The sequence below is a fragment of the Rhea pennata genome, chromosome 1 (genome assembly GCF_028389875.1).
Source record: "Rhea pennata isolate bPtePen1 chromosome 1, bPtePen1.pri, whole genome shotgun sequence".
NCBI lineage: Eukaryota > Metazoa > Chordata > Aves > Rheiformes > Rheidae > Rhea > Rhea pennata.
The window spans coordinates 131,133,013-131,158,009 of record NC_084663.1 but is presented as its reverse complement, the minus strand read 5'-3'; the positions used below and the strand labels follow the sequence as shown (position 1 = coordinate 131,158,009).

At 45.2% G+C, this 24,997-nt stretch overlaps 2 protein-coding genes across 6 annotated transcripts in view; one reads left to right on the top strand and one right to left on the bottom strand.

The window, feature by feature from the left end:
- The window catches only part of ACOT9 (acyl-CoA thioesterase 9), a 32,862-nt gene extending 26,258 nt beyond the window's left edge, over window positions 1–6,604 (bottom strand). For 3 of the 5 annotated variants that reach the window (XR_009961236.1, XR_009961235.1, XM_062600262.1), the window contains exons 1-3: window positions 6,365–6,604; window positions 4,116–4,207; window positions 2,349–2,375 (exon numbers count right to left, since the gene is read on the bottom strand). Coding sequence is in view for 2 of the 5 variants with exons in the window: in XM_062600262.1 (XP_062456246.1) it covers window positions 2,349–2,375; window positions 4,116–4,207; window positions 6,365–6,378 (133 nt within the window). In the remaining 3 variants the exon portion in view is untranslated. Of the gene's footprint in view, window positions 1–2,348; window positions 2,376–4,115; window positions 4,208–6,364 lie in introns of those variants that run through there. The other 2 variants (XM_062600279.1, XM_062600294.1) reach the window with 2 other exon arrangements.
- A 5,464-nt stretch (window positions 6,605–12,068) lies between these two features.
- SAT1 (spermidine/spermine N1-acetyltransferase 1) lies at window positions 12,069–15,115 on the top strand. The gene is made up of 6 exons (XM_062600248.1): window positions 12,069–12,339; window positions 12,674–12,725; window positions 12,810–12,893; window positions 14,078–14,179; window positions 14,267–14,307; window positions 14,596–15,115. Exons 1-6 carry the CDS (start codon window positions 12,274–12,276, stop codon window positions 14,764–14,766), a joined length of 516 nt encoding a protein of 171 aa, XP_062456232.1. The 5' UTR covers window positions 12,069–12,273; the 3' UTR covers window positions 14,767–15,115.
- Window positions 15,116–24,997: the final 9,882 nt, after the last annotated feature.

The following is a 24,997-nucleotide window of genomic DNA, read 5'->3' as shown; positions in this document are numbered from 1 at the left end:
TGGGGCTATTAAGCATGCTAAGATCTAGTCAAGTCTATTAGACTACTCCATCACTATTAGGCTGCTGAACATACGACATTTGCAAATATCTGAAAACAGGCAGTAACAATAAACTCTTAAATTCAAACCAGAAGAAAGTTGAGAAATGGATACCTTGCTTAATTACAAAGATTTTTATGGAGAGGGGCTTAATTACCAAAATTTTTATGGAGAGGGCTCAAATATTAGGGGAAAATAGTTAGGGACACATCAAGGAAGAGCTGCAATGACACATTGGGGGGGACTGCTGGTGACCCATCAGCTGATCCTTTATATGTTTAGGTTATTAGATACCATCAGGCTTTGCCAACTCCAAACTAAATGCCAGGTCAGAGTATTTCCTGTGGTCAGCAAGCTGTCCTGGGAGCACTGGAGTTAACAAAGCCCGACTTCCTATGGATTAAAAACAGGTACCATCTCTCAGCCAGATCCACTCTGTCCCCTAGCAGAGTCACTTCAGTTGCTGCTCGTTTCCTGCCCAAGCCCTCCACACCTCCATGGCTGCAATATGCCTAAGCTCCCCTTTCTTCTCCCTTTCCCCAGTACCCTCAGCCCTGTCTGTACAATCCTAGTCTACTTCTGGTTTGCCCATCCTCTAGTCGAGCACCAGTGCGAGCTGTGGCCAATTCAGAGCTACACAAGGCTGACCGCCAGCTAGTACACTGATCCCTGTTACCTGCCAACTGCCATCAAACACAGTGGTCAGCTGCTGAACTGCAACACTAATTCGGGCATCCCAATGAACTTCTAATTCAGATGCAAATTTTCACAGAGCTTGTGCAAACACAAGTCTCTGTGATTTGTGCTCATCTACTTTGGCTTAAGTCAGGCAACAAAAGATTCTGGAAGAACAGAGTGATAAGGAGATAGGCAGATAGACAAAGACAAAAGCTGACTACTGAGGCCTAATTTCTTAAGAAAATTAGGCTGAAAACATGTTTTGAAATAGGAAGAGTTCCTTTACTAATTCTAAGAACAAGATACTATCAGTGAAAGAAACTGATTGAAAATTGAACAGTTGATTTTTTGGAATGAGGCTCTAATTGGGTTTTTAAGCAGCAGCTAATTTGCTTACATAATGGGTAACTACTTTCCTGTTACGCATACTCCAGTTGTGAAGTTGCCACAGCATGCACTTGAAAAAATACAGTGTCAGCAGAAACACTGTTACAGCTTCAAAAACATAAAACTTCAGTTTTCCAGTAGTGTGCAAACTGTGCTGGGATAGGGAGGATAAACAGCACTTTCAGAGTCAGTGTCTCTGTCTTGGTTTAAACTAAGTTCATCTTCCTTTTCAGTTTTAAAGAAGTAAAAAGCTCTAAAAAGCTTTAGGTCCAAACCTGCAAACATCTAAATACAGCGCATACAAGTAAACGTTTGCCAGACTGAGACTGTGTAAACTTCCTTTTAACAACAAAAGGACTGAATGTAAAAGTGTTTTTAAGATGTTGCCAAACTAAATCTAGTCCATTTTACTGGACTAGTCCATTATGGGCACAGACTCAAAAATATGTACTTTTTTTCCCCAGGAAAAGGATATTGCTTTTCTACATTATTTTTATAGCAAAATATTAAGTAATTAAGCTTTATTAAGTAATCATAAACTCTTTCTCTTTTCTTACAACTGGTAAATGTCTTAGATGTACGAAACATAACTACATAAAATGTAGTTCACTCATTCACCCGTATCATGTAGTAATGTTTTACAGAATCCTGGAACATTAATGTCAGAGCAATAGGACCTGCATTTATTTGATCTATTCTGTGCAATAACAAAGGACATGAACACAGCTGGACAAGCTTACTGCATCCTTCAACGAGACACCCATATCCCCTTGTGCTGATGCCTCTCCAGGCTGTGGCCAGGTTCAGGTTGACCACTAATATGTATTTTACCGGCTGTTTTTGTACAGAGTTTGGTCCAGACTTCAGTGACAGCTACAGATATCCACTGCTTCTGAATAACAAGTCCTTTTATTCAAATGTCTGCAGTGAAGCTAAATACTGCAGGAGTTGGTATGCAAGAGATTTTTTATCCCACAGCCTATAAGAAATGAGTTACCCAGCACATCATCAAGAAAACAATGTGTTGACTTAAATCTAGTAAAACAGTAGCTCTACAAATAAGACCAGACCATTCACTTGTCATGACTAACAACTTTAATGGAGACAAAGAGGCTTTAAGCAAGTTAACAGAGAAGAACAACAGGATTTCATTTTTCATGGATGCTAAAGTAAGGCAAAAGAGTAGCAAGATAAGTTTGGTGCTATAGCAAGTATTAAAATATATACAGATTACCACAACACACCATTATTCACATGAATGGGTAAATGTCCTGTGGAGTAGAAAGCACATGTTAGATTAACACCACCACTGTAAAAGAAAGCAAGCAAATTACCTTTATTAAAGAGTAATCTATTAATCTGATAATTTTACTTCCTTAAATTCCACTTGAGTACATGTACCTTAATTTTAGTAAGCAACTGTAAGCGACTTGTCCTTGCTTATTTCCAAGGCTGAGCCAGTGTCTTTGTGATTTCAACTGAATTAGCTCCTTCCTTCACATCTGATCGAAGGCAGCTTTCCTGTTCATCCGTCTAGCGGCCTTGAGTACTACCTGCCTCCACTGTAATTCCAACTCACTCCTCAAACACTGTGCTACCTTTTACTATCAGTAAACTATTAATATTGGTTCTCAACACACGTATTAATGACAAGATCTCTGAAACTAGAGCTGCAAACACTTAACTCTATGAGTAATCCTAATACCTCAGACACCAATGGAAACATCCGGATTGAGCTGGGAGGAAAGAACAATTGGGAGCATTTTTCAGGAAGCAGGATGAGAGTTATTTCAAAGGAAAATACTGAAGTCCTGCATAGTGTCTCTTTAAAACTATGGAAGTGAGCACTTCACAGCTGGGACCCAAAGTTAAAAAGAAGGGTGTGAAAAGCTACTCAGTATTTGGTGTTTTATTAAAATATATTTAGCAAATGAAAAGAAGAAGAGCTTGTTCATGTATCTTCAAAAGTTTATATAGCATTTTTACTAATTTTACAATTTTGTAACAAAATTTCAAATATTTAAAGTTATTATAGCCCACAGAATACTAATATTCTTAAGCAACAAACCACAGTTAAGGCCAGGATGGCTTCATGACTTATTGAAGTATTTTTACCGTCCTTTCAGGTAGTATCATTATAAAATGTCCAAATAAAAAAAAAAAAGCTGGGTAGTATTTGCAATTAAGCAGTGTTCTGTATACTTGTTCCTCTCCTTTAACTCCCAAATTACTATTTGTTAACAATAATGAAAAAAACTCTAACAGCCAATAAGCCTCATTTTCTCTTTTATTGGATTACTTGGGGCTTATATTTAGAGCAAAAAAAAAGGGAAAAGCTGACACCAGAAACAAGCAGAACTTGGAGAAGGAATTAGTGTCTAATTCTGGCCATTTTCCTCCTCTCCTTTTCTCAATGCACAGGTTAAGAATGCCAGAAAACTTTTTAACAAGCTTTTGAAACTGGAATACTATGATTTATTATTATTAGAGCATTAAAACAGTATTTCAGCATAAGATATGATTGACAAGCACATTTTCACATGGCAGTGATATTCATCTAATTAAAAGATTCTTCTGTGTTTATGAAACAATATTGAAACATTAAAATACCACAGTTCTGTAAGACTTCATCCGCACTCAGTTCCTCCATCTCTTGACTGTAGTCTCCAATCTCCTTAGTACCTGCCTGTACTATATATACTTTTCATCCAGAGCCTCCTTAAGATAAAATTTTTCCTCCAGAAAAGTGGTTCCATTCCAAGGCTAAAGATCCAGACTAGTCCCTAAATCTGTAATTTTTGTAATGTATGCATATTCATTGCCATTGATCTCAGAACACAAGAAATTATTTTCTTCTATGTCCAAAATATTCATACTATGAGCTAACAGTCAAGGGTATGGCCATTTTGCAATGTAGCCAAACCATATTAACATATCAAAGGCTACTATCTGAAGCAGTAAGCTCCTCAGCAACACTTACAAATCTTCCAAAACACAGCCATTTACTTTACCTTCAGACATGTCAGGAAGTGACAAGGAGCCACTGGTCCCAGAAACGAGTGTCCTAGCCAGGACAGAAGAAAGTTTCTTCATGGTGCACAATCTACAGACACAGTGGAATGATTTAGTGTCATTAAAACCACTACCATGCAAACAAATTCAGATTTACTTTTAATGATTCAGAACTCTCGTTCTTTATTTTAGGCTGACTTTTAGAATCAGAAGCAAACCAACAGCTTAAGCCAGTTGGAATTCCAACAGGTATCCATCCCTAACCTAAAACAGGAGGGAAGAGTGATTCATTGGAAGTGACTGTGCTCTTCACTGACTCTTCAGATGTCCTGGGACAACAGCTTAGACTGAACACCAGCTTTTACACTGTAGATGTCTTAGCATAGACAGGATCTGTGTGCAAGTTATCCATGACTGTAAATGTAAACACACACACACATTTGGCTGCCATAGGTGGAGGTGGAATGTGGAATACTCTAGAAAGGATATCAGAAGGCCCCCATGGCTTCCCCACTGAGTTAACCATATTCTTCTCCATGGTTCTGCACTGCTCCAACTCAGAGCTAGCATAAAGTGCAGGACATAATCTGCTTACTTGCTCAGCAAAAAGCAGTAACCATGAAACCCTTCAGAGAATGTAATCTGCCCAGCAATTCAGTAAGTGTTAAACCAGCTAGCAGCCAGTAAGGATCCTCCAGGCAAACAAAACTGTGGTAACATAAATAACAATAAATAATAGGAGGTCTGCAATAGTAAAACCCCTCTTGACAGTTTACAGCATTATCCTAAGAAGTAACATGGTTGCCTGCCCCTTAATTTTCTGTGATCAAGGCTGGAGTTTCTCTGAAGAAAAAAAAAAGAAAAAAGGAAAAAAAGACATGTCCCCAGGCACCAGTGTAAAAACAGGGTCATATACATATCTGCATGTACATCTCCCTTAGGAACATATTTATATATATGTATCATGTACATACAAGCTGCCTCTGCCTGCAGCTATATCAGGATTACTTAAGACAGTTAAAGAAAAAAAACACCTTAACCACCTTAGAAGCTAAGAGAGTCTCATATGTACTGGAGATCACATTAATGATAATTGTGAAACCTTTCTGTTACAGCTTCTGGACCAAGTACATCTCTTAGCACAGTCAGCTAAAGACTTTTAGCTTAACCCACTCTGCACTCCAACAGGATCCTAAAACTTGTTGTTATTTATGTATGATGATACATACTCCCTGCACAAGCAAACATACAAAAGTTTAAAACGCTTTCTCAAACATCCTGCCAGTTGTGCTGTCAAAGTTGCACAGCCCCACCGACTCCAAAAAAGGAGTTGTTCCCTCCCCACAAGAGTGAGAAAAAGAGAGAGAAGAAACACTCTGTCGGCCAAAGTAGGGAAGGTGAGTAAGAGTGCATGAGTGCCTCTCAAGCCTTGCTTCTTCTCATACCTACCTGGATATCTCCCTGCTCCTAACAGCTTCCCACTCACAAAACCCTTCACCCTGTTTGTCATGATATTTTTAGCGCTTGAGAAGTGTATTTTTTAAAAAAGAAAATCACTGGCTCACAGTATCTTTTAGGGAAAAGTTTTGTTCCAGGTACTACTATAGAGGAATCTAAAACAATATTCTCCGTTGTATTCATCCAAAAGGCAATGGTTTGATGAGATTTAACCAGCCCATTTCAGCGTCTAGAACATCTTTTCACTTTCCAAGAGCCAGAAAATGAAATTAAATGCTATGAAAGCCTACGACTACTTTCAGTGTTTCTTATCTTCCTCCAAACTGCGTCAACTCAACGCCCCACAACACACACAAAAAAAATAAATAAATGAATGAGAGAAGAGAAAAAAAGAAAAGGCAAGCCGTGTAAATGGCAACAGGCACGCTTTCATGCCAGCAAGCCGGTAAGCCACAGGCACCTGTGGCACCGCACTGCGAGGGAACGCCCGCCGCGGGGGCGGCCCAGCGGCCGGGGTGAGGGGCGCGGCGGCGGCCGTTGGGCCGGGGGGCGCTGGGCGGGGGTTGGCGGCGGGCGCCAGACCCGCTGCCGAGAGCGGCCGTTTCCTGGGGAGGGGCGCAGAGCCACCCCCGCGCCGACACCGCGGCCCAGCCCGCCGCCGCGGCCGGGGCCGCCCCCGCCCCGCCGCCCGGCAGCGCAGCGCGGGCTGAACCGCTGCCTCCCCCTCGTCCCTCGCAGAGCGGCGGCTCCCCCCGCGCCGCCACCGCGGGCAGGGGCTGAGCAGCCTTACCGGGCGGCCAGCATGGTGCTCCCGCGCTCCGCCACCGGCACCGTCGCTCGCCCAGCGCCTGCGGGCCGGGGCCACGCCTGCCACAGGCACGCGGTCCTCCAGCACCATAGACTCGCGGCCCTCTTGGCACAGAGCGTGCGCTCCGCGCGGCCTGCCGCGATGACTCTCTGTGTTCCGCGTGGCGAGCCCACGGCCGGCGGGGCCCCGCAGCCCGGGCGGGGCGGCCTGGGGCTCTTCCTGTTGCCTTCTCTCGGGGTGTTTTTATATATATATATATATAAATATAAATATAAATATATATATATAAAAAAGTATTGAGGGTATTTTTCTTCTTTTAATATTAATTTGTTTTCACTTCCACTGAATTCTAAAGAAAAACAGGCTTATGACTGTCTGAGCATTAGCTTATCAGTACACACGGCCTTCCCTCCCATTCCAGGAAAAACAAAACAAAAAAAAGGGGCGGGGGGATTTTCAGGAAGTCTTGCTTGAATTCCTTTCCACACTGCCTTTCTGACATTGATGGATGAAATCTATAAATGCCTGTGTAACTGAATCATTAAAAAGTACGTTTTATTCCCTTCACCTGTCACTTGGTGGCACTGTTTACGTAATGGAGAAAATTCATAATTTTCGGGGAGGTAGAGCGGGGAGCTAAGAAGGCACTATTCTGTTACACCCATGCGTTTTCCACACACAAAGTAGCAACAAATGTAATTCAATTAGAAATACTTTTACATTGTGAACTTGAAAAAAAAAGGAGGAAAGCAAAAGTTACCTGAGAGCAGAGAAGCCCATGAGGGCCCATACCAGGGTCTCAAAACAGAGAGGCAGCTGCCTCTCCTCACAGACCATAAACATTATAAGGATGTAATTTACAGGGAACTAATCAGTAGCCATTTAAACACCTCAGGGCAACTTGTATATAAATAGACAGGTATAGCCCATGGCTTTCACAAAGGTCATAATTTCTACTATTCTCACTGGTAATTTAAATTTACCAGCAAAACAATACATGTAGGAGATTCAAGTTATCAGTGAAATTAAGTTATATTTCTATTGCTAAATACTTATAAAAGACAACACTGAGATTGTACAATATGAGAAAATACATTCTAGCAAATAGTGAAAGCAAGTTAATTAATGTATTCATTATTTTCAAGAATAACACCTTATCAGTCTCTTTTTTTTCTCTCTTTTTGATAAATTCTTTCCAATCAGACTAAACTATGGCCACACAAATTGAAATCCAGTATTGTTATCTTTTTAATATGAGATTTGTGATAGATTGCTGTTTTCCCCTTTAAATGAGAATGAAGTTGTGTGTCCCATACATTGAGCAAAACCCACCTAGAACTGACTTTTGCTAGCAGCACTTCTTTTCTGTCACGGTGGTGGTATGAGCACTTCTCCCCTATTTCATCACTGTATAAAGTGCCACAGCTGATCCTGGTGGATGATGCTGGGTTGTGGAGGATGCTGGGGGAGTGGGGTGGAACTGTGCTATATTTTAGGGAAAGTTCCTCTTAGCTGCTTAACAACTGTAATCGCAAGTCCTGTCCTAGCTATAGCCCTTGTATGCATGACCCCATACACAATCATGTGACTCTCATTACTTGATTTACTAGCTCCACACGTCTGCAGAGAAAGATGTTGAAAGAGCTATTTCAAAGCTTCTAGCTTATCTGCTTGTGGGAAAAAAATGGAAATCCGGTATGGGTGCATGCTGAAGAATCACAGAATCACATAGAATGAGTAAGGTTGGAAAGGACCTCTAGAGATCATCTAGTGCAACCTCCCTGCTCAAGCAGGGTCAGTCAGAAACCAAGACACTATAAAAAGAATCATCTCTGGATCAAGCAAAAGCTTGTGGCAAAAGGTAAAATGGTGATTGTGATGTATAAAAAGAACACTTGTTCATCCTGGGACTCCCCACTTGTTTGAAAGTAAAATTCATATTCCTCAAGTTTCTGTTTAAAGACTGAGATACTGAGCCCAAGAATGCCGATTTAAGCATGTCACAGGATCAGAAGCAAAGGCACTTCTACTGTATCCAAAACATAAGGATAAAAAATGAAGGCCCATTTTGTTTTCCAAAATTGTTTCTATTATTTTTATAGCCGTTATTATTTGCAGGCATGATGTTGATGATTTGTGGGTGCATTAGATGTATAAATCCCAAATTTGACAAATTGTGTAATTACAAAAGACTGTCCAGGCATATCAGCTTACAGGAATAGAAGTCTAGTGGCCTAAAATATGTCTTCAAAGGTAATAAAGCAAAATGTTGGGCTTTTTATTTCCAGTGTATGAAAATACATAGTTTTACATAATGCCCCAGATTCTGAAGTGCTACTGCAATATTTACTTACCATTTTCACATAAATACATTTTCTATGTACAGCTCAGTGTCAATAAAAAACTGTTACTATAAGTTGCTCGAAAAATATTCTGGCAGCAGCTAGGAACTCATAAATATCACAGCTAGATCTGAGTAATAGACAAAAATTATTCAGAAAAATTATTCAAGAAAATCCTGAACGTTTTCCAAAGAACAGTGGTGTCTGGAAAAATTAAGAGGTCAAAGTTGAATATTACCGGAATATGCATTTTCTGTAGTTTGCTCCAGGGATTTGAGAGGAGATATAATTTAGAGATACAATTTGGACTGAAATATTTGAGAGCCATTTAAATACTATACTCAAGAATATGATTAATTCACTGCATTTTAATGTGGAATAAGAAGTTCTTATTCTTCCCTCTTGTATTTATTATAAATAGAGAACTTTTGAGACATGACAGAGGCATTCATACAGGAATTCAAGGAATATTCCTAGCAAAGGTGGAAATCAAAAATTAAAATACCAGAAGTAAAGAACAGTTTGATTAGTTGAACACTGAAGAAAGCAAGCTGGTCCCTACTTTGAGACTTTTCCTTCATCCTCCAGAATAAGAGGAAATTCAAAAATGTAGATGCAGATTGAAATAGTTATCAATACAGATACAACTGAGGCCCATAATTATCTGAATAGATTGTTCAGCTGCATCCCTATGAAGGGAAGGTCTTCGGGGACTAGCATGACTATAACCTGTAGGTCCAGTCTAGACAGCACCTCTGCCTCTGGAATGATGTGGGGAAAATATGCCTTATTAAGATACATATTGTCCTCTATGCTTTTATTAATAGCCTGCAACAACACTTTCTTTTTTAAGTGCTCCTTTATTTTTTCTTTTTTTTGTTGGTTTTTTTTTTTTTTGTTTTGTTTTTTTTTTCTATAACATTTTCTGGCTCCCCATTTAAAGAGGAGATAAAATGAGAATGAGAGGAAAATGTGCGGCATCTTTTCAGATAATTCTAACCATTCTACCTCTCAAACAGTGAAGTACCATCCCTTTTGGAGGAAATACAGGTTCATACTCAGCAGGTTCTGCATGGAACAAGCTGCTGGTTGAAACAGGAAAAGCAGGAACTAATCCAGAGTTTAGTGCATATGTCATTATAACAGTTTATTTCAACACTGGTTTACTCTAAATGCATTTACTAATTAATTGCCAGCATAATTGCGTAAGTTGAAAAAAAGAATGATCCTTGTCAGAACAGTTACCACTTCTTATTTCCTCTAGGAAAAGTGTAAATAAATAGGCTGATCACTCAAGTCTGAAATCCTAACCTTAGGGAAGCCATTAGAAATTTCATCACTAACTTCAGCTTGGTCAAAATTACATGAAAGATTCCCAAAAATCAACAGAGCTGGGACAAATAGAGAAAGCTGCTTCTAAAGTACAATGCCCATTGAAACAATTCATTCACAGATTGAGTTCTTTATAACCTCTTTGTAAAATATTCTTACTGTTACACCAAAAAAAAGTATGTTTACATATAATCAAATGATTGTAGCATAGGTTATGAGGTCTAGGTATCTTAACATAATTTTTAATTTCTCTTTTGTTCTTTTTTCTTCTCTGAATTTCATATGTGTCCATGAAATTATTGTTGATACCTTAGGATTTTTTTAATTTTTTTTATGTTCCCTTGTAAATTTGAAAGCTAACTCAAATGAACCATATTCACTTGGGTAACAGAGTATTAACATATTTCTGAGCAAGTTGAAGCAAGACTCTACAAAATTATTCAAGGTACAAAACATCTTTTGCTGAAACTTCAACTTCTAAAATCACATGACTTTTCTAACTTGAGAACAAAAGAAACCAGACACTTTCTGCTCTTACTCAACATTAGGTTTTCTGATAGAATGACTTCCTCATTTTCAAATGGACCAAAAAAAGAGTTGACACAACAGAAAGACTTCTTATGTCTTTCAGAAAAATAGTATTCTGTGTTTGTGATCCCAGTCAGGTTATTCCTAGGAGTTAAAATAAATATATATATATATATTCATGGAATCCCTTGCAGTTACGTTGGGACTCTTTGGGGAAGTTACTCAGATTCAGTCTCCCTACCAGAACCCCTGTCCTGAAGGATTTCCAGATCCATAACTCCTTCTGAAACAAATCTCAACTTAGCCATTAGCTGTCACTACTTGTTTTGGAAATGCTGCTCTTCCTTGGGCATCTCCAGGTGTCACTTTTGCCCCAGTAGAGGGTAACTCAGTTAGATGGGGACACCCGAGGTGGTGTCTGAATAAATCCAGAATTACTTTTCTAGGGGCTAAGCACGCCGCTGGGCGCATGCCAGAGGGCTTTCCTGGCTGACCGTGGCCGCCAGAGCAGGCATGTCTTCGTCGGCGCTGCGTAAGAACGCACTCCGTATCGACCCGAACACCTAAACGAAGGTGAACCCTGTAAGCCGTTGGGTACACTGTCACAGAAAGATTTTAAGTCAGTCTTCTTACATCTTTTATGGTCATATCTCTTTTCCCAGTTGGGCACCTTTTATACTAAACCTTAATTTCTCTTTTTTTTTAATTGAGACCCTTTTAGCTCTTTGTGTCTGGGAGCACCGACTAGCTGGAGAGCCTTGCGGTCCTGCGTGACGAGCCCAGGGTTGTATAAGAGCACGTATATTGAATTTACAGCCCGGTTCATGCATTGCTGCACGGGTCGGCATTTGGTTATTTGTCAGCAGCGTGTGAGATTTAGGTTACTGAGAGCTGGAGAGTCTCTTCTAGTGAGCGAGGCGCTCGCTCTGAGGCAGAACTATCCCTGCGGCGGTTCCTAGGGATTGCTGCGGCATTCCCTGCCATTTCAGGCAGGTGCGAAGGCTATTTTTCCCCCCACACGCAGCCGGGGAAACAACTCGCGTTAGCGCCACCGCTGAGCAGCCACAGCGACGCCCCAGCAGCTAAGATGGCGCCCAAGCGCCCCTCACCCCGCGAGGCGGCCCCCTCGGCGCAGGGGGGCGCCGCCGGAGGGGGGCGCCGCCGGGCTCGCAGCCAGGCGCAGCCCCCGGCGCCGCTGCGGCAGAGGCCGGCGCGGAGCGGGGTCTGCGGGCGCGACGCGATGCGGCGGGGGTGCCCTGCAGCGCCGCCCGGTTCCGCTAGGGGGCGCCACGGCGGGGCGGCGGGGCGGGGGGGGGTTGGGAGTCACGAGACACCCCCGCACCAGCTGTTGCTGGCACGGTGAGGTAAGACTCCGGGGAAGGGCGCTGTCATTGGCTGAGGGCGAGCACTACGGGACCTCCCATTGGCCCGCGTCGGGGGAGAGGCGGGGCGAGAGTATCTATAAATGAGGAGCGCGGCGGGGGCTTCGCCGCTTAGGTCGCGTTGGGGGCAGAGCGTCGGGTGGAGGAGAGTTGCCCACTTTCTTAGCGCCGCCGGGACATGCTCGCAGCCTGACTGACCGCAGGTGGCCGCCGCGCCCGGGACACGAATGAAGAAGCAGTTGCTCCTCCTGTTCACGCATCGGGGACTCATCAGCCGAGGGAGTCGCAGGGGGAAACGCCGCCGAAAATGGCCTCGTTCCGCATCCGTGCCGCGCGACCTGAGGACTGCCCCGACCTGCTGCGACTGATCAAGGTGTGCGGCGGTTGGGGGAGGGGGGAGGGAGGGGAGCGGCGGTTGGCGGGGGGAGTGGCGGTTGGGGGTGTCGTTCAAACGGCGCGCGAGAGCGGCCGTTCCCCGCGCCGCCGTCGCGCTGGGAGGCGGCGGGGGGGGGAGGGGCAGGGGTCGCGGAGGGGGAGGCGGCCCGCGCAGGGTCAGCGCGGCCGGCGAGGGGAGGAGGGGCCCCTCTGCCCTCCTGCCTGCGCAAAAACAAGCTCTTGCGCAAGTCTGCGGAGGGGGCGAGCGGCCAATAAGGAAGCGGCTGAGGAGACCTGCGGGGACAGCCTGCTTACATGTTGTTCTCTTCCAGGAACTAGCGAAATACGAGGACATGGAGGACCAAGTGGTGTTAACTGAGAAAGGTACACAAGCGGCAGCTGCTCACCTGGCTGATAGCCTAATGACAATACCTGTAGCTTAGGTGACAATTTGTTCTGCTTTTCTAGAACTGCTCGAGGATGGTTTTGGTGAGCATCCTTTCTACCACTGTCTTGTTGCAGAAGTGCCAAAAGAACAGTGGTCATCTGAAGGTGAGACTTTCTGCTTCTTGTTCTTGTTGCTAAATACAAAAGAGATGTCGTGTACTTAATGTTGTTGATGGTACATAAGGCTCCACCAGTGAACTGGGGCAGGAAGACCAGGGTAACTGTTAAAAATGGAGTAATGTGCAGTGATACTCTCTAAAGTAGTCACTAATACCTGGAGATATGGGAAGATCAGGTATAATATAATGTACTTTAAATCCAATTAATTAAATGGCTTTTCTTGTTTGACCCTAACTTACCTTATGTAATCCTGTTGAATCACATTTTTTCTTTAATTTGTCCCCAATCTTCAGGTTACAGTCTCTAGCTTCGCCATGTACATGGCCCTTCTGTGTACATGGATGGGCGGGGAGGTAACTAAAAGATCCGTTACACAATAAAGTAGATGATCATAATATGAGGTAAGGTCTACAGGGACAAGTGTTATTCCCAAACCTTTACCAAAAAACACGGTAGATCAGAAATTCGTGTGCACGCTTCTCCTACAGTATGTGCAGTTTATTATGACAGATAATATTTTAATTCTCAAGATCTAGAACCAAGCGTGCTGCTCTCAAAAGAGTTGGTTTCTCTTCTGTGTTGAGCCATAGAATTATAGTTGGAAGTTTCCTTACTTGAAGTAGATAAGTTTTCTGGTGTCAGAGATAGAGAAGGGCATGATGGTATCAGTGCAAGCATAAGTTAGCATTGGAAATGTTGTAAATGTGGTCAGCAAGCATGCCTTTCTTGCACAGTAATTACTGAAGGATATGAATTTCAAGATCAGTGCTCTCTAGAGTTTGATACTAAGTAAGGAGAGTTGGGGTAACCACCTAGATTCTGAACTGCCATGTAAAATATGACTTAAATTCCAGAATGGAAATACTGATAAATCAGTAGGGTATGTATTTGTAGAAAAAAGCCTTGTATGTTCAGTACTTGCTGTAGCATTGATTTTGAGGATTTCAGGATATGAAAAGGGCATTCTTCAATCTATTAGGTCAACAAAATTTTGTCAGAACTCAGTTTCAGTTGTGTGCTTATTTGCAAACTTCACTTCTAATTCTAACCTAATAGTGAACAGCTGCATGTTACAGAAAGAGGGACTATGTTTAAACCTGCATGTAAGACTTGAATTAATATTTTGCCTTTTAAATTCATATCAGCTAAAGTTACACCCTTTGTTTCAGAACACAGCATTGTGGGCTTTGCCATGTACTATTTCACTTACGATCCATGGATTGGAAAACTGCTGTATCTTGAAGACTTCTATGTGATGGCCAAGTACAGAGGTAGGTTTTAGGGCATTTGATGAGTAATTGCAGGGCTGCTTTAAAACTGAAATTCACTTTTTTTTTTTTTTTTTTTTAACTTTTTAGGACTTGGCATTGGGTCAGAAATTCTGAAGAACTTGAGTCAGGTATGTCTAAGTGATAAGACTGAAAAAAGCAGAATTGAGGACACATGACAAGCTAACAGCATGGAAGTTTCTCTTTAAACTGTACTCAGAATTGAGTTATTAAAGGAGGTGACAGGACACTGGATAGTTTCAAACCCTCTCTAGAGTGTGTTAAACACTGACAAATGCTGAACTGATACATGATTTTAGATCTTTTGACAAGATACAGTTGGTTGCTGAGTAGTTTCGCCAATGTTTACTAGGTTTAGTGAGGACTTGTTGGTAACTTGTCACGTTGCACTCCTGCAGGTTGCTGTCAAGTGCCGCTGCAGCAGTATGCACTTCCTCGTTGCAGAGTGGAATGAGCCTTCCATCAGGTTCTACAAGAGGAGAGGTGCCTCCGATCTGTCCACTGAGGAGGGATGGAGGCTCTTCAAAATTGACAAAGAATATCTCTTGAAGATGGCAACAGAAGAGTGAGAGATGAGTCCAGCAAATAAATCCTTTCTATGAATATATACTCTCTATGAATAAATTCCCTCTTGCTTTCTGTGTATAGTTTGTGGTGGAATAAAGTAGCATGGATGCTAATAATGAAAATGCTTTGCAAGTGTGGCTAGAGTAATTGGTACTGTGATCTGGAATTGAAGCATCTGTGAAGTCAGAAATGTGCTTGTATACATCCTTTAACCAGTGTGGGCTTGTTATCTTTGAAATGTATATGAAAACTTCATTCTTGTAAGTGTCACTCAAATGTGTACAATGTACACACTGGTAGGGTTTGTTTTAAGTATTTTCTTTTATAAAAATAAATAGTGTTTTCATTTCATGGCAGTAGTTTTGACTTCAATTTTCACATAATCTTCAGAAAATTAGCATTTAAGACTATAGAAGTCTGTTTATTAGTCACCAGGCATATTTTTCAAAAATGAAGAGCTATTTATCACAGTCCCCAAACAATGATAAAAGTGCCTGCAGGTCCTAAGGGTGAGGTTCCCCACCTTTATTGGAGTGGGGAGCACTAGGTGGGGTTTGGAAATTCTTCTGTATGCATTGTGCAGATCATCCTCTCTAGCAAGCGAAGTTAGCTGCTCTTTGAACTAAGCTGGTTCTTCAGTGGGAGTCCACACATGGTTCCTGGCCTCTGCTGCCTGGAAGATAGCACCTAGGAAAGAGGCTGCTGCTACTTTCTCAAGACTTAACTATAAAATGCCTCAGTATGAAGGCATAAGCTTGAAGGGGGTATCTGGCAGGGACTGGTGGATGTAGCTGTACTTTCAATAGTCCATATTGCTCAAGCATATGAAAAAGTGTGTTCTAAAGAACTAGAAAAAAATCCTTTATGAGTCTTTAAAGACCTGATCTAAATATGTTTGGAAGTCCTACATATACATGATGTCAGAAACTATGGAACTTGGCATGTGCTTCAGTGCTGTAAATCAGGCAGCAGTAGCAAGATGCCTAAAACTAAGTGCTATGCTAAGCACTGTTAAGCGTAAAACCTAAGTCCTGTGCATTTAAATACAGCAGCAGGAAAGAATAATGCTACTCACTAACTTTTTCATCAGCTTGAAAAGCAAGCACATTTTTCAATTCAGCTTTACAACATTGTATCTACTTTTTTTCTGAAGTTTACAATATGAAGTGGATGTATGCAATTTTTACACTGTTACCCTCTTATGCTATAGAAAGTCCTGAAGTGAAAGGCAGACTTTAGCCAGTACTGCTTTAGACCTGAAAGAAAGTGAAGAGGCTTACCTGGCTTGTAACATGTACTGCTTTAAATGAAATGGGATTTTTAAACTGAATTTGCTGCTTAAATCCTACATCTTCTAGAAGATGTTTCCTTGTCCTATAGACTAATGGGTACCAACTGTTTACCACAGGTAACCCTAATGTAAATTCTGAGAACGTGACAACCCTCTGCCTTGCTTCCGAAGTAGGCTATGCAGGGGGAAATCATAAAAGGATGTTCTGTGGGCATTTTTTATTGTGCTTTTTGTTTGTTTTTTAAGGGATAGGCAGTAGTGTGCCAGTACTGCTTGTGTGTGATTGATACAGCTGTCTGCTATTGCCTAAGGAATAAGAAATCTAGTAAGAAATACAGGAAGTCCTAGAAGAAAGCAGGAGGCTGCATACATCTATACTGTTGTCTGGGCAAGCATAGTTTGGATTTTACCTAGATTCTGACAAAAAATTTACCCTGATCTTACAGATGAGGTTCTGCATAAGTCATTTCTGGACGTATGTCCTTGTTTGTGTAGAAGCTCAGCTGCAAGAGTGTTCATACTGCATGCAAGAAGAGACTTACGGTCAAATCCCTCTCCTGCCTAGGGGAAGGAAAGTCGGTCTTTCTCGCTTGACAGCAGCTTTACTGCTAGGCTTTACCCATCCTGTGGCCGCAGAGATGTTCACTACTCTCTCTTACTGAAGCTGCACAGTTTTGCAATTCAGTGGGTCAAAGAAAGTGAGAGTAAGCCCAGCTGATGAACTGTGTAGGTAACTAAACCTGGAGACTGGATGGAAGGAAGAGCTGGTTTCCAGCACCTTTCCCTGCGGTTCAAGGCAATGACTTTTTCTCGCGTGTGTCTGACTGGTTAGTACACCTCTAGACAACTACTGCAGCGACGCTGATGACTGGTAACTCGTGACCTACAGTAACATAATCATGCATCTAAATCATAGTGAGATTGGTTTTAAAGCTAATTTAAGCCAGTGCTTCTGGCACTGTGCATCAGTCCAGAAGGTGATTACTAGCAGAGCAGATTAAAGACGTTTTTATTTTCAAATTAACAGTTCATTAGCTATCTAGGACATAACTACTCAAGCTTCAGACTTCTGGAGCACAATCAAGCTATCACTGCTGCCTGACTGAATAGAACAAGCTAAGTAATTAGGCTTTATAATTAGGAAAGTAAACAACTTCTTAGGATAAACACTTTCAACTGATTGAAAATTCAACTGTCTTGTTCATCTGCTTCTGCCAATGCAGTTTACCATTGCATTCTTTAAATGAATTCTGCTGAAATAAAAAGTTCATCAAGGAACCACATAAAACACATAAAGCGCTGTCCTATGAACAGACTTCCTCTGTCATCTGTGATCATTTGAACACCAACACTTGAAAGCAACGACAACTACTCACCTGCCAGACATGTGACGTTCACTGGTATCCTGTTAAGCAGAAGGGTTTTTAAAAACAGCAGAAATATTGTCACAGTTATGACAACAGACTCTCCAACAGAGGGACCTGGTAGTGACACCACTCAAGACAAAACCAAATTTCAATGGTTACTCACTCAAAATTAGCTGAAATAATTGGGGTACCAAGGTACCCTGTAACTGTGACGAAGAATCACAGTTACACCGCACCGACTAACTGAGGAAGACTTTCTTCACGTCTGCGATCTTCACTGCACTGCAAAGCTGCACTGGTAGGGTAATCCAAACCCAAACAGCGTAAGCACAGTCATACCCGTGTGAAAACGCCAACTGCCTCCCCTTTCTCTGAAGGGGAGCTCAACATGTCAGCACCCAAACTGCAGGTTGCAACCAATGCAGGTTTCAATCATAAAATAAGCCTGGAGACAACCAGCTATGGGCTCGTGCATCAGGCAGCAGCCCTGCTTCAGACGAGCGCTCCTCTCCGCCAGCTTTCGACCCCTCGTCCGCACCCAAATTGCGTCCATGCTGCCACGGCCACCGGGGCAGCGACAGGCTGGGGACTGGTGCAAGGGAGGCAAGCCGGGAGGCGACAGGGTGAGGTGCAGGCTTGCGGTATGGAAAATACAAAGCGAACCCAGGGCGTGCAAGGGGCCCGCGTGCATTTCAGTCTTCGGCTTTATCTTCTTTGCTCCTTGCAGTCTGCTCGGCTCTGGGGAAGAGGCAGAAACCGGCTGCTGTGACAGAGCTGATGATCACATCTCCTGGGAGGTGCCGCCACCACCCTCGCCCTTGCTCTCAGCCTCACGACCCGGGAAAAGTTTCCTCACACCAAGCGAGGCAGCGGAGGTCCTTGCGACTAAGACATTTCCACGCTCCCGCGGCTGAAAAGGTGGCCGCAGGGGGTGGGCTCGCCGCCCCCACTCCGCGTTGCTGCTTCCCGGCCCCCGCGTGAGGACGGCGGAGGCGGCCATGGCAACAGCAGAGAGGGACGGTTTGTTCGTCTACGTGATTCGAGTTAAAATACGAAATAAATGGGAAAAACACTCTCCCTCCTTCCCCTCTGTTTTTAAAGAAAGAGCCTTCACTCTCGACACAGTTTGAAGGTCAATGCAAAAACCTTCCCAGAAACACAGGCATTTTAAGGAAATCATGAGCACGCTGCTTCCTCGTTGGCAGCCCGGCCAGGTAACTGCTGAGCCCTCGCCAACGCCGGCGCGAGGAAAACCCCAGCGGCGCGCGGCGCAGAGGCACAGGAAGCAGCCGCACGGCGCTGCTCCGCCGCGGGCTGCGCGCTAGAGTCCTTGCCCGCCTCAGTCCCGCTGCAAGGCCTCTCGAGAGCTGCTTCCCACCCAGCGCCGCGGGCGTCGACGTCGTGGGCGGCCCCGGGGCCACCGGGCGCGAGAGCTTGTGCAAAGCTGGTCCCCACGCCCCACTCCGCCTCGCGCCAGCGGCAGCTGAGCCGGACAACAGGCATCTTGGAGAGCAGGCTGGGGAGAAGGAAAAAGAAAAAAAAATAAAAAAACCCCAGCTCCAAAACAGTTTCAGTTTCGTTTTGCGGGTTCACTGGAGGGCAGAACAAAAAGTGGAAGGCCCCGGGAGCCGACGAGATCAGTGGGTGAGAGCGCAGGGCAAAGGCAAGGTTGCAGGAACTCCTCTGAGCTGAAGAGTTCTGCGTGTTTGCATTTGCACCTCTGTGAGTTCCCTTCGTTCACAAAGCAGGAGCAAAATGACTGTGTTCAAGGAAAAAGGCGTTTCCCGTTATCGCTGGCTCTATTCTTCTTTTCTACAAAATCAGGTTAGAAAGAACATGCCGTCGTAAGACAACGAAACCAGCTCCCAGGTGAAAGTTTTAGCTTCGCAGCATATCGTGGTGGCTTCCTGTCTTCCAGATCTCCTCCCAGAAGCCCACCAGGTGGCACAGGGAAGTGAATACCTGAAATTCCCACTAAAAATCCTCCTCCGCCTGCAGAAAAAAGTGGGAGAGAGATGCTGACTCTCCATGTAAAAGCCCATCGGTGTCTCCATGCGACATGATTACTGCAGCAGTGCCCTAGGCGTTTCGAAAAGACACCAGTAGAAATGTAGAGTGAGATGTTTCAAAGTTGACTGCTGTCATTCGGCCTTCAGCAGCCACCTGCAAAGGTGCCTTTGAACCGTCTTCTTCTGATGATTCTTGAGCTGACCAGACTCCTGCCTGGTCTCCTCAAGATCTCCCTGAACTTTCCCTTTTTGCGTGGCTCCAGCAGCTCATGCAGGACCACCACTGCGTGGCTGGCTTAGGTGCTGTAGGAAAAAACAAAGGAGCCATAGTTTTGGCCTATAATCTTTTGCAGATAGTTTCTACAGCAGAATTTTGTGTTTCTTCTCCAGTTAATGTTCTATCGCGGGCTCACATGGCTTTACTAGAACATTTCTCACCACATTTCAGCTATAGTGCAGGCACATGGACCTTACCTTCCCTCCCCTCCCCCCCCCCCGAGGTCTTATGCTTCATTATAAACATGAGTGGCGGGACTGAGCCTGAATTTTAGCCAAGCTAGAGCACATATGGAAGATATATTGTAAACAGAATTAATAGTTTCCTTTTATTAAAAAAAAAGGGAGGGGGGTTGGTTTTAGAAGACTTATTCAAAGGAAGAGCTCCTCCTTGCCTAGGATACTGTATCCGTAGGAGGAGATGCTCCCGGAGCCTCCCTGGACTGACACAGGACAGCATTTAGTGAAGGAAGATCCAGCCAAACAGAAACTTCCAGCCTCTCCAATGCATTTCAGTCCAAAAGGTCTGACAGCTGTTTTTATTATTAATATTATTATTAATTTTTATTGTTTACTGGATGGATCTTAATCATCACAGGCCAAGCTGCAACTAGACGAAAAAATTAAAATGCAACGAGGAAAAATATCCCACCCCAGCAGGGGGAATGGAACGACAAAAATCTGTGTTCACTGCGCCTGGAGGTAATAACCGCTGTACAAGGATGGTAGCATTGCCATTGGGGTGGAAATTTTGAAGTCTCAAAGAAATAGTGCTGCATTAAGCCAGGTTTAACAGAACTAGCTGGGAATTCAAGGAATCATGTCAGTGTATGTTGTTCCTTAGCCCTGCAGGGGAACACAACCCTTTTAATGCAGCTACCTCTCCCTGAAAGCTGGCAGACTGCAAATAAGGCTGCTAAAGCAAAGTCCATCGAGGTACAAAGTACAGCTGTCCAAAGGATAGCAAAACGAGGCCAAGGTTAGAGTGTCCCGGAGGCAAAAAATCCATTTCGTAAGAAATCAGTTGGCGTTTACAGGCATCAGTCGATGCCTTTCTCAGTGCAGGAAAGCGATAAGGACCCTACATTTCCATGCTAAGTTTGCTGGCACAAAGATTTGCCTGAAATTTGATTAAAGCAGTCCTGCAGGGAGTTTTGCCCGGGGGAAAGCTCAGCAGCAGGAGGAAGCTGTGCAGCGGCCTGAGCCCCAGAGCTCCTTTCCTTGCCATTTGAACTTGGTGTACCACAGGTTCCTCCTTGGCTTGGCTATTAAAAGCTTCCCACCCCCACAGCTCAACACATTCATCCGCCCCTTCCCTCTCCCAGGCAGGACCAGGTTCTTCCAGCACATCCGTGTCCACACACCTCTTCAGCATGGTTCATGCAGCTGTTGCTCTACTTATATATACTTGTGTAGGGTTAGGCATACTTTCCAAACCAGAGAGGTTTGGGGGGGGGGGGGGGAATAAGCACAGGACTGCAAAAGTCCAAGTTCCTCTTAACACACCAACGCAACTCAAAAGCAAGAATGCACAAGCATTCTCAGACGAGGAGCTGAGCCTCTGGGATTCAAGAAGCGATGGTTCTCCCATTTACAATACAAAACATGCAGTGCTCCTGATTGCAGAAGCACACAATGCAAAACCAAAGCCAGTCTGCCTAAAGCCAGATGCAGGAAACAAACGCTTTAGAAATGCGAGTACGCCACGCAGGTGGGGCACCAGCCTTCAGGACATCCCCAGAGAGGCTCAGCGCTACACAAACAGGACAGCTGCAACCAGCCCTTCTTCTTTACAATTTCTTCTGTGCACATGAATTTAGCCATGATAGCCTAACCCGTGCCAAAGCACCCGCCAAACGCTCCATGGGAGAGCCAGCGGACTGAGGAAATCAGATGATGGTAAACACCAAATCTTCATGTCCTTAATACTTGGTCTTCCTGTCATCAGCAAAACCTGGCAAGCTCGCGTATGAGGAACCTCTTCCGTAGGCTGTTGCCAACCAAAGCCAAAATAATCCCCTTTCCGAGTGAAGCTGACGTGGGCAAAAAGCATTTAGGAGGAGCAGAAGTAAGTCCAAGAGAGCCAGTTTCTACGCAACTGGATTCAACCGTGGTGTTGAAGATCTAACGCTTGCCAGGATGGGAAGGTGCGTCACGCTCGCGGGCTTCCCGCAAGCTGTGGCGGGGAGCCTTGCGGAGGAGACACGGCAAGCGTTGCAGCGGCCTGCTTCCTGCCTCCGCGCTCCCGTACCACCTATATAATTTGTTAGGCGCACAACATACCACCTCGCCCCTCGCCGTCGGGGCGCGCGCGCGCCTTGGGGACGCCGCCGCCCGGCACGGCGTCAGGCAATGCAGTAGGCAGGTCGCTCGGTGAGCTGATGCGACGGCATGGAAACGCTTGGCGAATGGGAACGGAAACCGGCCGCGTCTCGCCTGAAAAACCTTCCGCACGCCAAACAGAAGAAAGAAATGACGTTCGATGGGAAACGTGGTTGGTTTGTTTGTTTGTTTTCCCTAGGACGTAGGTGTAAGGTGCTCAAAAGCTATACTTGATTATGGATTGCCAGCTTTGACAGTTACCTGTGGTATTTCACACAAAACGAAACCCGTCTTACCCAAGCAATTGCAACATCGCCGTCCGCGCCAGGGTGGGGGCTCAGTTTGTGCCTCTATCCTCTGGCTGCTGTGTTTTGGGTCCCACCATCTTCAAAAGGAGCTTCGAGGCCACCAAAACCCCCATGCTTTCTCCCTGGGTCCTGTCTGGCCTCTTTTTTTAAGTCCTCACCGGGCCTCCCACACCCCGCGGCTCCCCTGCGGAGGGATTTCCTGCCCCCTCTTCCCTCCCCCGGCCCGAGCGCCCGTGGAGCCCGGCTGAAGGGTTCGGGGGTGCTCCCGAAACACCTTCCGCCAGCGGTGCTGACAGGCAGGGCGAACAGCAGCATGTCCCGCGCTGCCGGCTGCCTTTCAAGCAAGCCGTAAATACACCAGCCAGGCTTTCGAAGTTTCCTCCAGATAAGGTTTTATCTGCTCTTTCCAGCCCCGCTACAACCCCTCATTTCACTGACTCACTCTTAGCGTGAACACTGCGCAGGCAACCCAGCGCCCAGCCGGCGATCCGCGCCTCTGCCGGGGCTGCCACGAGACTTGCAGACGCCGCTTGCGAACTTCAGGCGTGCACCGTAAGACACGTCCGCCGCGCTTCTCAAGCCAAGCGCTTGAAAAGCTTCATTAATCCAAAAATAGCACCGGTCTGGAATTATCATGCAATAAATTACTGCAGGGCGCTTACTTTTGTCTTCGGCGTGATGATCGGTGCCTTGCGCTTGTGAACCTGCAAACAGAATCAAGGCGGTGTGATTGCAGGGGCGCGTGCGGAGGAGCCCCGCCAGCAGCCCCCTCCCTTCTTCGTGAGTACGAGCTTGCTTATCTTTTGCTAAGGACAGATTAAAAAAGCATGATGAGTAAATCGATGGCTGTATCTCCATCCTAAAAGGAGCAAGCAGCTCTTTTGTAGACTTTCATACAAGTAAGTTTTTCTCCATTTCTTTTAAATCTCGTATTCATCTTCTGTACCCCTAAACGCAACATAAACATGGCACAGAGACGCCTTGCGGTTACAAGGGGAAGAGGAGGGTTCATGGAAGCTCCAAGGTAAGGGACAATCCAAACGGAGACTGGTGAAACTCTCATGGGCCCGGGCAGCTGCAATGTGGCCCGAAAGACTGGGCGCTGCGGGACACCAGCTCCACGGCACTGGGAGCTGGGCTGGGGCTGAGCTGCAGCCCCGCAGCCCGAAGCTGTCCCCAGGGGCCAAAGCCCAACTTGGCTTGACAACGTGAGCTGAAAAGAAGGAAAGGAGGCAGGAAAAGAAAGGAGGCAGGGCAGGAAAGGAGAAAAGGAGCTTATTGTTCACCAGCCTTTAGGCTTTTTTCTACAATTCTGAAAACTAAAAAAAAAAAAAAAAAAAAAAAAAAATTGAACAATACAATAATTAAAATAAAATATAATAATTAAGATGATGATCGACCAGCTTTTAAGGAAACGTGGCTGGCTCAAAGCCGGCGACGGCTGGCAGCAGTTCGGGGAAGCCAAGGAGCCCGGGCAGCGGGGCCAGCGTGGTGCTGCGCTTCCTTGAGAAGATTCCTGGGAGCAGGCGGCTGGCGAGGGCGGCAGGGTCGGGAGAGGCTTAACATCCCATCGCTCCCCGGCGTCGCCAGCAAAACGGTGGAGTTTCCCCAGGGCCTCTCGGGAAAGGCCCCTGCCCGGGGCTGCCGTCTGTCCGTCCGTCCGCCTCCCGCTGGCCTGGAGGCGGCACGTGGAGGGACGACCATCCCGTGCAGGCGCCAGCACGCTCTTCGCCTCTCACCGCAAACCACCACCGCCGACGGTCGTGTGCAGGCAAAAGGAGCAGCTACGCCACGAGGGACATGGCAGCTGCACCCCGGAGTCGAGCAATGGCCCTTCTGCTCCAGACCGTGGATTTGGGAAGACCGGGATTCGCCGTGACGATGCGACAGAAAACACCATACTGAAAAAACCTTCGGGGCGGAAAGCAGTTTGTTTTCAGAGCCTTCACGCAGTAATATCCACTGAAGGAAGAAACGAGCTTTACCTTTTAAGTTTATTCTTTCATCCAGGGTCCCGATCTCACCGCTACCTTAAAAACGCACGCTGAGCAAGCGCCCTGACGCCCCACGACCTGCTCCCTCGCAGCCCGTCAGCAGGCACGCTTCAGCCAACCCCCCTCTGCAAGACGCTCACCGTCCTGCAAGGAGCAGGCTGGCACCAACGCCCCCGCTCCGGGGACGGCTTTGCGGGCTTCTGCTCTTCTCACGAGGCGGTCCCACTTTGCACAACACGTCCTTGAGTAGCACTGAAACGCCCATGCTTAACGTAGGATGAGATTAAAAAAATACATAAATAAAGGTTCTGCTGCTAGTTCTTTTCTAAACACACGCCAAAAGAATTTGGTAAAAATAAGCTTAGAACATAGAGCTGCGCATGGGTACACACCTAAACCTGGCTAGGGGGTATTACAGGGAGGCATTCGCTGGCACTACCAAACTCTTGGCTTCGTACCGGCAAGCTTTGAGTCCAACTGCAACAAGTATGTGAATCAAATATACCTGTTACTCTGCAGACACAGATCAGTGTTTGAGAGAGAGAAGAAACAGACACCCATTTAAAGCTTTTTCAGTATTTGGGGAGCATACAAAAAAAGAAAGAAAAAAAGAAAAAGTGCCCTGTCCTGCCATTCATGGAACAAGCAGCATCCCAAATGCAAAAC

Bases quoted from the DNA above. Each gene is read 5' to 3' on its own strand.
- SAT1 (XM_062600248.1), top strand. From the start codon at position 12,274: ATGGCCTCGTTCCGCATCCGTGCCGCGCGACCTGAGGACTGCCCCGAC. The intron at 12,340-12,673 runs GTGTGCGGCGGT...GTTCTCTTCCAG, and splicing joins ACCTGCTGCGACTGATCAAG to GAACTAGCGAAATACGAGGA. The intron at 14,180-14,266 runs GTAGGTTTTAGG...TTAACTTTTTAG, and splicing joins TGTGATGGCCAAGTACAGAG to GACTTGGCATTGGGTCAGAA.